Raw genomic sequence first — 17,135 nt, 5'->3', positions numbered from 1 at the left:
GATTGTGGTGCCGCTGCAGGTCTGTAGTCACCTTATTTCATTGAGATTGATCTTACGGGTCATTGTTCTATGAGATCAATAATGGCATCGATACCAGTGTCCTTCATTGTCAATCTCCCTCCCACCCAAAGAAATGATTAACTGGCAACAATGATAGCTCCATCATGGCCTTGTTTTCCATTTGCAGTTGTCAGGGCTTTACTGTGATGCGCAGGAGGCTCCCAGTGCGGCTTAAGCCTGAGTCTTGGGAGAGAGAGTGGGATAGCCATGCATTATCACGCTTGTAGAGACAGCCTGGATCCATGAGCGATATCTCTGAGCCTCAGTCTCTGAAGCTCAGGAACACGATGTTGTTTTCTCCATTATTGCCACATCTTGCTTTCTGCTCGTATCTAAACCAGTGTCAGAATTGATCTTTTCCATTACTTTTGCAGGCAGGGTATGAATGCACAGTCATTCAATAAATAAGCTAGATTGCAATTACGACCGCTACCGTTTTTAACTGATCATGAAAGCATTATTCCAACATTTTATTTAGAGGTACCGCATGAAAAGACATCAGCTCATTAGTGATTAAGGTATTTTAATGAATATTCTATTAATCAACATTAAGAATTGCAATTACACTTCAAGAGCGATAAATGACAGTGTTAATTTTTGTCATAATTGTGTACTATACCTCTATTTCAGTTTTTTATTATATTAAATTACTAATTTACTAATAAATATGATGCTTGTCATAAATATACATATGTCAAATAACACATTTTAATTCTGAATAATTAGATTTAAAATTATTGCCTAAACATTTAAATAATGCTGTAGATTTTTACATATTCTGAATAAGAGGGTTCGGTTCGTACAAGGTGTATAAAGTGCTTGAAGTACTTGAATTTGACTTTTTTACAGTTAAGTCCTGGAAAACCCTTGAAAACATCCATATTTTTGAAGAGATACTTGAAAAGTGCTTGAACTATTGACATACAATGTATATTAAATTAGTGTTTCAGTTTTTAGGAAAAAAAACACAAATTTTCATGCAAAATTAACACATTAAGTATATGATATAGCTTTCATTCTTCAGGTCAATCATATATTCATGGGGGGAAAGCGATATCTTTGATAGTATCCTTTCAATGGTTTAGGTGATTTCCCATGCCTGACAGCGCTGGTCAATGGATTGATCTCTATGTAGCGAAACGTCGGATACCTTATAACTGTAATTCGAGTAAAAAATAAATAAATAATAAAGATATTGTTTGATAAGTGTTGGTTGTTGTCCTTGAAATAAAAAAAAAAGGTAGTGCTTGAAAGTCCTGGAATTTCATTTTACAGAATCTGTATAAACCCTGGAATAAAAAGTTTTTAGCTGGAGAGTAATAAACATAATAATATGAACAATGATGCCTGAGCAAACACCAAACAGCCCTAGAACAGAATTTTCAAATATAAATACACTAGCGTAAAAAATTTTGGGGCGTTTTTTAATTTATTATTATTTGTTTTTTTTACTTTGATTCTGCAAGAATGCATTAAATTCATCAAAAGTGACAGTAAAGATGTTTATAATAAAGATGTTTAAACTTTATATTCATCCAAGAGTCCTGAAAAAAATGACTGGTTAATGGTTTTCACAAAAACAAAGCAGCACGGCTGTTTTCAACATTGATAATAAAAATAAGAAATGTTTCTTGAACCGCAAATTAGCATATTGTAACACTGAAGACTGGAGTAATGATGCTGAAGTAAATTCAGGTTTGCCATCACAGGAATAGATTACATTTTTACATTTATTAAAATCGAAAACAGTTATTTTAAATTGTACAAATATTTCACAATAGTAAAGCTTTAATTGTAGTTTTGATAAAAAATATAAGAATAAAAAATAAAAAAATAAATTTTACCTTACTTATGAATGGTAGTGTAAAATCGATATTACAAATCATTCTTGCCTTTCATTTCACCTTAATTTATGACCCTGATCCAAACAGGGAATTTTCTGTCTGGTGTGCCTTAAAATACAATTTTAATAATTGTGATACTACAATATTGCAATATACAGACTTATTTTGTGGAGGAATTGTGCTCCGCCAGTCAACAATCGTCCATATTCAGGTGCCTTTTCGTTTCTTTATACGTGTGTGTCTTGAACGACGCAGAGAAAATTATGAAAGCTGACTCTGAAAGGATATTTAGCTGTGCCGAGAGGCTTCCATGAAATGAGGCCCAGCATATTAATTTTCAAATGCATTCAGGGTGCTATGAATGGCATTTTCTGATCCTGCCATTACTATTCTATTTGCTGTGTTCTGACTCACTCTGAATAAACACCTGTGGGCTCACAGCAATGCCAAAGGCACTGAATGTTTCTTCTCTGAGGTGCAATACGTCACAAACAATTTCACCCCTTAATGAAGTATAACCACGTTGATGACAGCAATGAAACGATACAGATTTGTCTCTGCTTCAGTCATTTGGAGAGCGCGGAATCAACAGATGATGATAATAATGATGTAATGATCTCTGTGCATACAGCCTGGCCCAAAAAAATGGGAGAGGGATATGCAGATTTTCGTTTTCATTTCTACACATGCACAAATAGAACCGTCCAGAGTGTTTTCAACCAGCTGCCTTTGGAATAATGATGTTGGAGTTTGCCAGAACATTTAGACAGTGTAGAGCAATCCTGCTTGCTTGATTACAGTTGGAATACATATTCATAAAGAAAGCCATGTGATTTAGACTCTGGTTAATTTATCACTAATTTCAAGTAGCATAACCACAAGACATGTTTCACAGGTAAATAGATTCAGCTTTTTCTTTCCATTCTTTGACAAGGTTTCAATCTTTCAATCAATAATCTTCCTTTTTGATGTGTCATAATTGTGCAGCTCTATTTCAGAGGATTTTTTTAGTTTATTGGTCTTTTTTTAATAAAAAAAAGCAGTGTCATTGATTCATATAAATACTTCACTTTAATAGAGAAATTATATTATAACAGTCAAGACCTGTCAGTGATGCTGTTACTATGATTTCACATTTAAAAGCACAGTAGCTAAAACACGGCATATTCTAATTCTAAAGGTCAAATGTCTGAGGGTCCAGCCTCAACTTTTATATATAAGTATATTTGATTTTGATCCTTTTATAAAGACTTTACAGTAGTCTTACATGAATGCAATTCTTCTGATATTTTGTCCCATAAAAAAATGTTTTCTGCTAGTTTAATTGTCCAAAAGTGCCGGTATAAGCATTATTAGGTAGTATACAGACCTCTTTTTCAGGTCCAAGCAGAGTGATAAGAAATCTTTAATATGATGCATCTGATCAATAGCACAGCTCTTGTAGCTCTAATATTGTCTTGTTGAGATAAGATTGCCTCCTACCCTGTATTATGCTACACAAAAATGTAATATTACGGCTGTAAGCTTTAATAAATGTATAGCTGAGGTAGGTATTTAGCTAGCTTTGGTGCTTGCCAGGTTTGTTTGTAGCTGACTTACAGGGTGTCTTCCGGCAAAATGCTAATTAGCTTTTTTACAGTATATATTCTAATATATGCTTAGCATGACACATTTTGAGTTATTTAAAACTGTTTTAGTCATCAGTTTTGAATGGTGAAGTGCAGAATTTTACTTTTATGTAGTAAAAATGAATGAAAACGTAGATAAAATATGATGTGAACACCTCGTTTTGGATTAAGTAATTCCCCAGTACTGGGGTGCAGATGGGTAATAGGCAGGCACACTTCGTATCACAATCGTAATTTCATACCACCCGTCTTTCATTTCTGACCAATTTGTTGTTATTAAGTCATATCGGCTGTGCCCCTCTCCCTTAGCAGCCTCAGTACCTCATCTTCTTCCAAAGCAGAGATGTGATTGCTGCTCTAGAAATGGTATCGACTAGTTCATTTCGCCGAGCAGTGTTTTTGAGATTTAGGACTGACCTTCCTTATCTTGCTTTTCATTGAATGCTGCATATGAGCAGATCCGAGGCGGAGGAAGAATCTTCACAGGGTTCTAAGTAGACAGTCGAGGGATCTTGTGTGTTCCAGATCTATGAGTGACGAATGAAGCCATTTTTATCAGACATTGGGGGCTTATATTGAAGGCTGTGATGGAAAGGGCCAAACACAGGATAGAAGAGAAATGGGAAGGTGCTGGGAAGGTCAAGACCCTAGGATGTTTTCATTCTTACAGGGATAGTTGGGATATCAGGGATAAAAGAAGTGACAATTTTGTCATTATTTACTCTCTCATATCTTACGATACCCATATGAATGGATTTCTTCCATGGAATGCAAAAGGAGATGTTTAGTGCTGAATGTCAGAGCTCCTCTTTTACACAGTACATTTAAAGTGAAAGGTGACGACAGCTGTGAATGATGAATACAATTTCAGTCAAGCACAAATCTATCATATGGCTTCAGAAGACTTGGAATATAGTGCACAAGTCGAATGATTCAAGGTTATTATTGTTAAATAAAACTTTAAAAAATTATAACTGTTGTCTTTGCAAGTAATTGAAATAAGTTGAATCTCTAAAATTACTAATAAAATAGCAATGTTTAAAAAATATATAAAAATTACTATTACAAAAAATAAAATGAACATGAAAATGTAAAAAATAAAAGCAAATCCCAAAAATAACAAAAACTATAATAGTATATAAATAATACTAAACGAGCACTTTTTTTTGTGTTTTTATTTTTACTGGAGCTTTCACTGTATGGAAAAGAGCAGCTCAGGCGTTTGTCTAAACTTCTCCATTTGTGGTCCACAAAAGAAAGTCATGCAGTATGTGTTTGGAATGACATGATGAGGGTTGTAAATTATGACTGAATTTACATTTTTGGGTAAATTATTCCTTTTGTATTCCTTGTCATATGACTGTGAAAAGGAGAGATTGTCCTTCATAAAGTGCTAACTTTTGTTACATAAAAGAAAGCATAAAGAACATCTGCATTAAGGGTTTAATAATCTAATGACATTCAAGATTTATTGGCATGTTTAGATCCCCTGAGTGTAGTTTGGATTCTAACACTCAGCCAGACTGAGTATTTCTTCTTGAATGATTGTTCCTTGCATAAAGGTTTTGTGAGTGCAAGCTATTTCCAGACTGAAAATCTCAATACCCATGGGCAAGGATGTCGAAAATACCGGTGCTTTGCAACCAAGTCAGTGCTAAAACTTAACTTAATAAAAAAATGTAACAATAGCAGTCTTTCTAAAGTTTAGCTAGGCGAGTATCAACTCCATACCCACGCGCTGTCAGACTGACAGGTGACTGCCTTTGAACGCTTACATGCGTATTTGCCTGCATGCAAAGGCATTTCTTATTTGAAATAGCTGTCTTGGTGTGGCATTAATAAAAATAAAGATAATGAAGTTTACTTAATTGAGAAATACTTGAAGGCTATTGTTTTATGCCATTTGTTTATACAGTACGTTTTAACTAAATTAATATTTTGAATAGCGTATTACTTTGTTGTGGTATCGAAACTGTTTTTGAGTATTGTGAAATTTCACTCCCTTTGGTTCTGACTACTAAAACTTCCACCATGACATCCCTGCTCACAGGCTTGTGAAGACACCCTAGAACATCTTTCTGTCACAGTGGTGTCATTACTCACAACATGGTTCTCTGAATGTTGGAATGCTGTGTTCGTTCTCTGAATAACGTTTTTTCCACTGCAATCATTTTTCAGCGTGATCCAGGACAAGTTCTGCGGGATCATTAACATCAGCGTGGAGGCGCTGCACGATGTTATGACAGAAGACCCTGAGACGGCTACCTTCAAAGAGTAAGTTTGATTCTCTCTTTTTGATGACACTTCTCCACAGAGGCATTTTGTCTGCCTAATGACCTGGAAAAACTGGTGGACAAGGGCACACGCTGTCATGGCAGGGTTTCATGAAACAAATGCTCAACATTAAGAGAAGTGATCGTGATGTGCGTCACAATGTTTGTATTTGTTAGATTATATATTATTATAGCAGGTTACGTGTGTGTGTGTATTAGTGCTGTCAATCACACACAAAAAAATTTAACTAGATTAATCACACATTTTTTTCTGTGATTAATTGCGATTAAAACACTTAAGCTTTTAGGCGTTTTTAATATATTTTATAATGTAATCATTTCACAGTTAATCGCCAAATTAATGTTGAAACTACTTAAAGACAGTATATTTTTAAGTACTTGTTTAATGGCATCTTTTTATGAATAAAGGCTAGTATCACTGATACTTATACAGCTATATGTCTAACAGGTAGGAAATGTACAGAAATTGAATAAAGTTATCAAACAGTCTGCACTGCATAAATTAAATATAGTTGGTACCTTTGTTCTTTGATTAACTTTAATGACAGACAGCATTATTGGCTGCTGCCGCTTTAAGACCTTGACACCCGTCTCATTTTCTCACAACTCTTTCCATTCATTTAAGACTTTATTTAACTCATTTAAGACTACTTTTGAGGATACTTGACAAAATGGACATTTTGACATAATTGTGTTTTACTGTTTGTAAAGCGTGAAAGATAACTATACTTGCGTGCTCTTTTGTGTGCATTGTGTGTGTCACACAGACAGGATATTCACAGTTCTCTTTTTTTTTCTTGTCGCGTTTGAATGGTTTAAAAGCATTTGCATGAATAAGAGCGTGAACACTTATGTAACGCTAGCCAAAGGATGACACAAAAAACTGATGCTGTGTTAATTGCGTTAAATAGTAAACATTAATTAAAAAGCATTAAACTGGAAAAAAATTATTGCATGCGTTAACATTGACGGCACTAATATATATATTATATATATGAGGCTCTTAATGCATTGTGTTTCCTTCTGGAGCATCAGTGAATGTTTGAACCTTTTTTAATAGTTGTGTTTGAGTCCCTCAATTGTCCTCAGTTTGAAAAGATGTATCTCAAAATCATACAGTTACTGCTGGAAAGGGTTAAAATATACAAAAGATGCTGGAAAACTGAAGAATTTGCAGGACCTGGTCAGCTAACTCTTTGCCATTAAGTGCCACAACCCCTCTTTCATTAACTTGCACAGTTCAATTCTCACACCTTAATCATATTTAAAACTCCTACCTTAATAAAACAAGCTGTATTACTTAAAGTAATGATTACCTGGAAATGTAGATCTGTTTTCTGGCACACATATGCCATAGGTTGCCGACCCCTGGTATACAGTATGTTTGTTTTATGTATACGTTTGGGTTGTGTGTATAAAGCTGGTCATGAAATGTGAATGATGCTGTGAGGTTAGAAATATTTTATGACTTCAGGATGTGGTGCTATACCCTTATGTTCATCTCCTGAGGCATTTTATCATTTCCTCACACATACTTCAGTGAGGTGTCAAAAGAGTATTCATAAATGCAGTGAGAGATTACACAGCTGCTGGAAAATGGGGGAAAATGGCACATTTTAGAAATGTAGGAAAGTGAAAGTGTAACATGAATGTAATTTCTCTCCTTTCTTTGCACACACACACACACACTTCACAATCTTACTCACTTTCTCCGGCTTGCCTGTCCTCTAGCTGCATGCTGATGAGCCACTTTGAAGAGCCGAAGCTGACAGATGACGAAGAACCCCCAACAGAACAGGACAAGAGGAGGAAACAGGTGAGTTTCACCCCGGCTCAAAGGTCACAGATGTTACACTCGCCTATTCATGACAGATGTCACAGAGTGGCTGTTATTGATTAGTTATAGTGGGTGTTGATTGGAATAGTACATTAAAACTGATTGGACAAATAGAACTGGCTGCATTGCTACTTCAGTTCACAAACAAAGGGGTCAAAAGGTGTTAATGTGTTGAGAAATCTCAACTTCTCATGAACAAGCTTGATGAACATCCAACTTATCCTAAGGATAAGGGTCTAAAGGTTCAATTTTCTCACGGCTCACTATATGCTTCTGTCCTGAGGTTATGGTCCTGGGGCCTGATTCACGAAAATCCCCTTCAGAAAGAAGTTAGGAAAATTCTTAAGATAAATTCTAAGAAGTTTCATAAGAATGTTGCTATGTGCAATTCTTGAAAAATTCCTCATAAGTTCTTCAGTATTTTCTTAAGAACACCCACATTTATTTCTTAATAAGAAAATGAAAGGCTTTTGTACGACTGGCTTGACGGGAGTTAATCACTCATCATTTTGAAAACAAAATATTCTTGTCTTCTTTCTTAAGACAAAAAATAAGAAGAAATTGGCAGTTAAGAAGAATGTTTCATGAATCCAGCCTCGGTTCAATAAATACTTGTCAGTAAGTCATTTTTATGGATGCACCAGTTAGATTAATTGGAGGCCAATATCGATAACCGATATTTTAACACCATACTCTGGAATTCATTTTTTATTTTTTTTTGTACAGAGATACAATTTTTCAACATGATATTTGTTTGGTAGCACTTTACAGTAAGGTCCCATCAGTTAATGCATCACAGGATTCCTTCTATGCGGTTTGAAGTATAGAATTTGATTTGAGTAATTTACAGGTCTGCACAAGTATGGAAAACTGGCTATACTATAATTGAGTCTCTTCTGAATGAATGTGCGTGTGCCACTTAAACATGCAACAGATAAGGGAGCAAACGATCATATAAATCAGACTTTGCTGATCGTGCAACATCAAACCACATTTACAGTATCTAACCAATGTGTCAGAGATGAATATGCGCAGGTTTTAAAACATTTGAGGTTTCTTCTTATCATTTAAGCATGTTATCACTTGAAGAAAACCCCCCAAAAAAAACATAAACTAAAAATATTTAGGGATACCGAATATTATGCTGAAGAATCATTTATGTTAAATATGGTCTGAAAAGTCTACAGAGGTTTGGAAATTTGAGTATATAAAAAGTATATAATTAATACATTTATTACAGTAATTATTCATACTTGTTAATGTTAGCTTCCATTAAAGTCCATTAAATAATACTTACACACAACGTTTGATTTTAATAATGAATTAGTGAATGCTAAAATTAACATTAAATAAGATTAATAAATGCTTTAGAAGTATTTTTAACTGTTAGTTAATGTTCACAAATGGAAAGTTAGAAATTAGATGAACCATGGTACAAAAGTGCCATATGGTGGGTGGCAAACTGTGTTTTGTTGTTTTGCTGCTTTTTTTATGGGAACTGTCTCACCCATAGTGTTTAGATAAAATCTGTAATGAGAGAATAAAATGCCATTGCTGTGTTTTGGAGAGAATTGTGGTGAAATCTCAGTCTGTCTTTTCCTAATGTTATTTTTGTGTAACACCCACATGAGCATGTTTCAGCTGAGTGGGGCTCCTGATAGAAACTCTGCCAACAACAATAGCTTCCAAACAACAGTTGAAAATGATCAAATCAATCATGTGAAGTGCAGTAGTTCAAGGTTTTTTTTTTGTTTTTTTTCAAGTAGTTCGGTTTTAAGTGAGTAATTTCTCTTAATTGTCTGTATGATAAAACGGCTCTGGTGGTTTATGATACTTTCAGCCGCTTACTGGTTTGAAATTAAGCACATTTTTGAGCTTGCAAGTGGCAACCTTTTCTCACTGGTCTTATATGACGGGGTTTTTTTTTTGTTTGAGAATGACGTGGGATGATCCTCAGTACCAGAGTACTCGAAAATGACAGCTGTGACTAATCAAAACACAACTCCGGGGGATTCATTTTTCTGTTTTTGATGGGATGCAGCATAGTTTTTGATGATATTTTGCTTTTGCGGACTACAATTTGCATCATTACTGAAAACAGAGGCCAAAGCGTTCATAGCGTTTACCCAGAGTGCTTTCTAGTGTTTCAAAAAAGATAGTCAGAGTGCAACTGAATGATACTGAACGCAGATGCTCATTTATTGTTTTTAGGCAAAAAAAAAAAAAAACGTGCCACAAGATGCAAAAAAACCCCAGTAAGATATGATGCAACAACCAAAGGGGCCGTTCACATAGAACACATTTTGTTTGAAAATGTGAGATGCAGGGTAGTGTAAAAATGCTAACTTTATTTTAATTTAAATTTTAAATTTTAAATTACATTTTTTTGCACTTTAGAACATGCAGCTAAAATAGGTAATTTTCTATAGTAAGACTGTTTTGACAGGTTTTTGTTCCTATCTTTTTTTTTCTTCAACTCTATTATTAATTTTGTCCAAAAAAAATGCACAAGAGCAATACAAATACAGAAGTATTATTAAATAAATACAATAAATAAATAATAAATAAAAATAGATAACATATGTTCAATTATTTATGTATACATAAAATATATATACATACCAATACATACATATACGTGACAATATAACAATAATGATAATAGATGAAGCAATGTAACCTTGCTTTCACTTGAAATGTGTCCCCACATTAAGTCCTTGAATTTGAGCGTATTGGATCCGGAAAATCTTTGAAAGGTCCTTGAATTTGAAGTTAACCAAGGTGTGGGAACCCTGCTTGTAGTAGATGGCACACAGCTCTTTGTGTAAAATGATGCTATTGGTCACTGCGATGTCCAGAAGGTGCTGGAAAATGTTTGTGTACCACTTCCGCGTGTTACGGTGCAACAAGCATGTTGTGTACTGAACTCCCTACAGGAGTAGGTTTGAGTCATTTTGAAGAGTTACGGTAACATGAATATAGCCTGTTTGGATGTGTCCGCGACTACACACCTGGTTTAATGGTGTTAACTTCTATATTTTATTTTTAACTTTATTTTAACTTGAGTGCCATTTCTTTAGAACTAGTTTCTTTAGTGTCGTGCGTGAGATGCTGCAAAATATGCAACACGTGAGCGCAATGATTTAAAAGCTTCTGTCTAGCTCATGTTTAAATAGAAAAACAAGGGAAATACAGCGCAGTGGAATGCAGAAAAACGGCCCCTAAGACATCCATTGGCCAATAATTAAACAATTGCGCAGATGGACACCACCACCTCCAATTTGTCTGTCAAGTGCTCAAGTAGACAAAATGACCAAAATATTCCTCCCTAATAAGCAGTCTCACGCCTACGTCCCCGAAAGACTGAAATGCTTCAAGTAGGAGGGATGAGATTGACATGTTATTATCCAAGTTGCATTAGTGGCATGATATAACCACTTAGACACCATGGAACTCAAATAAGTTCGTTTTTGTCCCATTTTTATGTATTTAGGCAAAAAAAAATGTTTTGCTGCCTTACATTTTTAAGAACAATCAACTTGGTTTAAGTCTTTACAACTTAAATTACATTAAACTGACTTTAAAAAAATTGTTGAATCTTGTATAACATAAAAAAAAGTTATTTTGGTGAGTTAAACCAATGTAAAAAGATATGTTGAACTTATTGATCATATAATCTTTTTATCGGACACATACCTGGAACGCTTTGACATGGAAGTGGTATATTAAATTACGTTAGTGTTCCTGCAGAAAGTCGTGGAGTGTTCAGAGCAGTTTCGAAGGAGGACCGGAGTTCATATTGCAGCGAGAGAGGAAACTAATCGAGGGAATGGACACAGCGAGCAATCAGTCCGCACATAACAGGCGGTGGGGTGCCCAACAGACAGTAGATAAAGTCAAAGAGATGTATTACGCTACAAATCTACACTGACACAGGGAAGGTGCAAGTTCCCCCTGGTTAATGATGCACAAAATGGATTAAAAGGAAAAATGTTCTTTTTTTTTATCACTTTTCCCAGCATGAAGCAGGTTTAGATTTAAAAGGTTTTATTTCAAATCATCGCAGCCATTTAACCACCCAACTGTCATGATGTTACGGACAGGGTGATATTTGTGCAGTCAGTCCCGCACAAAATTGGTGCCAGCGGATTTTGACAGCGGGATAGTTCTGAAATAGGGGCGGCATTAACCTTGTTTAACCTTGTTTCCCAAACTGGTTAAACTGTCATTCTGTTGCAACTGATGTGTAGTGTGCATCATTGCCATTATAAAAAGAAATGGAACTGAAATGGTTTCCCCTTGGTGTGTTTATAGGCATTCGGCCCTCTGGCATCTTTTGTAATTTATAATAAAGCTCTTTAGTTTTTGTATTCCATCCTGACTCAGTGAAAGTAAATATAGATTGTGTAATTAAGAAGATGGTTTTGCTTACACTCATTCATACTGACAAGTAGCATCCAAGACGGCATATGGCATCTCAGGGCTATTTATTTGAAGTGGATTAGTCATTTTTTTTGATGATGTGAACAGGATAGGTTAAATATGCTTAATCTTTTACTGTTGATGCTGCCTCTTACATTAGTGTCTCTGTCATAGTCAAACTCAATACTAAGGCTCATCCCTGCCGCCTTTTTTCTTGTCAGTGCCTCTCATTATTTGTTTGTATGCTTCAGGGTTTGAAGGTCAATCAAAACAAGAATACAGAATTAAAACCGTTTGCTTTCCGGGATGCGATATTGCATAACCCGGATCCATCTATTTAGTAAGCACATTTCACTCTGATTTATTACCAGTGAATCCCAGGGTGTGACAGTCAGCCTGTTAAATGTCTTTTTTATTTAATGCTGCTCTGAGCGAAACGCTCCTAATTTCACACACTTTTAATTTTTCACTTTTCATTGACCTGTGGTGGTGGGGGTGAAAAAATGTGATTGTTTTAAATTATTGGCTCTTGGTATTGTCTGCATTCAAATGTGTTATGGCGTTGTTTAGACTTGCTACAGAAGCCTACACTGCCATTTGGGGTCGGTAAGATTTTTGAAATGTTTTTATCTGGCTCTGTAGGCATCATTGTCCGACTCAGGATCGAACATATAAGGCTGAACATCGCTACTGACAGTTTCTGACCTTTTAAGTGTGTGAGATTGTCCTTTTATGTTGTTGCATGGGCTCTTGAAGCTCCGCCCTCTTCTTGAAAGGGGCCCGGGAGCACCAGCTCATTTGCCTTTAAAGGGACATGCACAAAAACTGTGTTTGTTTGCTCACCCCCAAAAAGGGGCAATTTTAACATGCTATAAAAATGGTCTGTGGGGTATTTTGAGCTAAAACCTCACATACACACTCTGGGGACATCAGAGACTTATTTTACATCTTGTAAAAAGGGGCAGTCCACTGTCCCCTTTAAGGCTGGATTTATTTGAACAGTAATATTGTACAATATTATTAGAATTTTAAAAATATTATGTAATTTATTCCTGTGATGGCAAATCTGGATTTTCAGCACCATTGCTCCAGTCTTCAGTGTCACATGATTCTTCAGAAATCATTCTAATATGCTGATTTGATGCATAATAACATTTCTTATCAATTTTGATGCTGCTTAATATTTTAGTTGTAACCGTGATACAATAATTTTTTCTTGATACATTGATGAATAGAAAGTTCAAAAGAACATCTAAAAGAAATCTTTTGTAGCATTATAAATGTTTTTAGGGCACAATTTAAGGCATTCTTGCTGAATAAAAGTACTTACTGATCCCAAACTAAATGGCAAAATATATTTTCCCCCAATGATTCTAACTTATTATCCAGTGGAAATAACTTATTGAGAGGAATTAACCTGTGACAGGGTTTTTTTTTATTTATTTTTTTATTAAGTTTACTTTGGTGAAATTACTAACACTTGTTAGCCTGGGTTTCCCCATGCTGCCTTGTGCGCAGCGCGATTTTATTCACGCTGCTAGGCAGCCTGGATTCCATGGACCAGATTTTCGCCTCAGCGAGGGGACCAATCACAGAACGGTAATTCTGCAGCAAGACGATGACGACGTCTATGCGACACACCGAAGCAGTTTGTTTATATCTATGGATCTAACATGGCATCAGACGCAAAGTTACCTTTCGATGCAGCCTTAGATAGTGTTCTAAGTAGTTTAGAACGCAAGTTTATTTCGTCGTCTTCCTCGTCGAATTTCTGTCGCTCTACATACGTCATCTGGTATAATTGAAACGATTGGCTATGAGCTACGTACAGGCGCATATGATAGACATTCGTAGCGCCCAATAAACGGCTCTGGGCATTCGTAAACCACACCTCAAATACGAGAAAATGAACATGTGGTTCCCAGACCACGTCTCAATGAGAAAGAGGTCTGACGTTTGCCACTTGTTGCACAACATTCAAATATTTGATAACCTTTAGTGTAAGTTTTTTTTTTTTTTTTTTATCATTAATGTTAACATATTAGATGGTTGCATTATCATATTATTATTAAGGGAATCAAAACTAAATTAGAACTCAAAATTGTGTTTGACAATCATCAGTAATGTATTCAGCTCAAGATTTCAGGGTTTTTTGCAAATCACAAAAAAATACAATGATTATGAAATAATGACAGTTTTCTTCAGTATGCCTATGAAAACTTTCAAGCCGGGCCTCATGCCGTTAGTCTAATTAGATTATTATGTGATTGTTATCATAGCATAATAGTAATATGCTAATTTGGACTGGACAGCAAGGGAGAGGAAGATGGCACATGAGAGAAAAAGACATTCACACTGCTTTGGCACAATGAAGAATAATGTTTATAGTAGGACTTAAATGGTCATTTTGTCTTTTATATATTTTGCTTTTTAATGGACCTAATGACTGTTTTGGTGGGTATCATCAGAGTTCTCTTGTAAGACCCTTGTTAAATTACTTGAAACTTTTTTCATTTGTTTACATACCCTTGTGTCATTCCAAAACCATATATGCTACAATTGTTTTCTGTGGAATACCAAATGAAAAACTTTGGGTTGTAGTTCTAGTCTTTTAAATACATAAACCAAATAAGTTGGTTTCCAATCAACATTCACTGCGGCTTTAACTTTATTTGGATGGTTTTGTTTGTCACCGTTCTGTATTTTCTGTAGTTCCATGCAACCATTTTAAAGGTCTTTGACCTTTTCCACACCTAAATGAAGAGCTCTCAGCATGTCTCAGACAGCTTAACCTTCAGTTTGTTGATTGGACCATACTGAGAACCCTCTCAAGCGTTCTATACTCTCTTCTGTTTTCCGTGGCCACGCATTAGCGGCGCTAGCATAACAGCACTCTGTCCTCTAGAGGTGCCTCTTAGGATCGAGCAGCACTTCTCTTTCCTCAAGTGACTGAGAGGATTGTGTCAGTGGTGCTTTGAGTCAAGTTGATAAGTGGTGTCGGACACATTTTTGCTTCATTTATTGGAAGCATCATGCAAGGCTGATCTCTTTCTTGTGTTTCTCACATTTAAAGGGTGTGTTTAATTCATTGGTGACAGACGGAGTCTCTGGTATCCAGTAAGTAGCTCTCAGCAGAGTGTTTCCACTAGAGTCACGATTGACTCTTAATCTCAAATTGCCCCATGGGAAGCTTTCGTGCAATTGGCAAATAAGCATTAGCTTAAAATGCATATGTCATGTTGTTAGTCACATGATCTACTAGCGTCAGTTGCGTCGCTTCACTGCCATTCATAAATCCTCACCAGTGACCTCATGGGATAGTAAAGTTTCCATCGAATGCGCACTTCAGAATCTAGGTGGAAGTAATAGCTCATCCAGGGATTTTTCAGTCTAAACCCCGGCTAAAGTCGCAGAATCTAATAATGAGATTAAGACCGTCAAAGTAGTCATAGCCATAAAAATGACGAAAACAGGTCATTTGTGTTTATTGCTCTAAAAAAAGATAGATTATTCCAAGGGTTTTGAGATACAGTACCGACATTTTCATTTATAACATGATAAATACTGAAATTAATCATTTTATTGAGACTACGTTTTATTATTTTGTGCAAAACAATACCAGAAGTTGGCTTCCTAAACATTGATTTCAGTTGTGTCTGGGTTTACTTTCAGCACAGAAACACCTGCTGATTCTTGTATCATTCGGTTCAGAAACATCTTTTCTACAATTACAAGTTGCAAACAGACCTTAATATCAATCCGCACGAAAGACAATCATGGCAGTCTCTGTGATGACTAGAGCTGTGAATATAATAGTTTATATAATCGTTAGGGTAAATAATATATAATAATAATTATATATATATATATATATATATATATATATATATATATATATATATATAGTTGTGTATGTCCTTCAGAAGTAAAGCACTTGCGTCTGATGTTTCGGTTTCAAATCAAGCTCTTATATGGTCCTCCCCATTTGTTTCAATGTTTCACGCTTTTTGGACATGCACATCATAATAAATCGACTTGTTTCACAAAACTTTAAACATTTTCCTGTAAATGTGTCATATATCACTGAAAATCTCAGCTTTAATATGGTGTATGGCACATAGTCAGGATAATTCTGGTTAAAATGTGTTGCAGATTTAAAAATAAGCTTGTTTTTACATTGGAATTTCTCAAAAACTTGAGTTCAGCAAATTTTGTACATGGTCTTAGTCAGTATTAAAGAGATCAAGGTTAAATTTTCACAGAATGTTCTTTACATTATGTAGGATGATTTTATGTAGAAAACAGTGAATCACAAAAAAGATATATTTTAGCTGGGTTTTCCCAGTTTCACAGGCTCACATATTAGGGACTCAGGGAGTTATTTAATTTTGGGCACAGAACAGAAATAGAGGGTTGTTTAAAATGTGCTCTGTTGGTGTGCCTCCAAGAACAGTTGGGGAACACTGTGCTAAGTGGCTTATGGGGGAGAATGAGGAAAGTGAATCTAGCGAACAGTGAATATTTTTTGTCATGTGACAATTTATTTATTTATTCAATAAATTTTTTTATTTGTGACCTTTTTTTAAACTTAATACATTTAAAAAAAAAATTTTTAGAAAGTTGTCACCTCAATCTAGCTGAGAGTGCATAATTTTTGTCATGACAATCAATTTATATAAATATTTTATTTAATATATTTTTACATGTAGTTTCTTATTTCTAAGGTCCTGTGTTATAGTTTTTTTTATTCGTTTTTTTTTTATATATATATTTTTTAGGTATTTTTTTGTTTAAGTCCTGTGTTATAGAAGCTTCTAATTTCAGCAGACATGCTGTAATATAATTAGGTTTAATAGCTTTACAATTTAAGTTAAAATTGGTACCGCTTACCCCACGATCACGTACCTAATTGATAAACAATTAGTTCTATCCACTTTTTCTTTCAGTTTAAGTAATTATTTTCAGTCTGTAATCTCTTTTTTCTGTAGTAGCAGAGTTTTTTGTTATGCTGCTGCCGTGCCAAAAATGCAAATTTTGACCTTTCGTAATC

At 35.1% G+C, this 17,135-nt stretch overlaps 1 protein-coding gene across 1 annotated transcript in view; it reads left to right on the top strand.

Moving 5' to 3' along the window:
* The window catches only part of ipo11 (importin 11), a 172,381-nt gene that overhangs the window by 130,475 nt on the left and 24,771 nt on the right, over positions 1 to 17,135 (top strand). The window contains exons 28-29 of the mRNA XM_082187980.1: positions 5,711 to 5,806; positions 7,558 to 7,642. Of these exons, the coding sequence (XP_082044106.1) occupies positions 5,711 to 5,806; positions 7,558 to 7,642 (181 nt within the window). The remainder of the gene's footprint in view (positions 1 to 5,710; positions 5,807 to 7,557; positions 7,643 to 17,135) is intronic.

The sequence above is a fragment of the Leuciscus leuciscus genome (assembly GCF_965113295.1).
Source record: "Leuciscus leuciscus genome assembly, chromosome: 13".
NCBI classification, from domain to species: Eukaryota; Metazoa; Chordata; class Actinopteri; order Cypriniformes; family Leuciscidae; genus Leuciscus; species Leuciscus leuciscus.
Note: the sequence above shows the minus strand (reverse complement) of the source record. Positions and strands in the feature narration are given on the sequence as shown.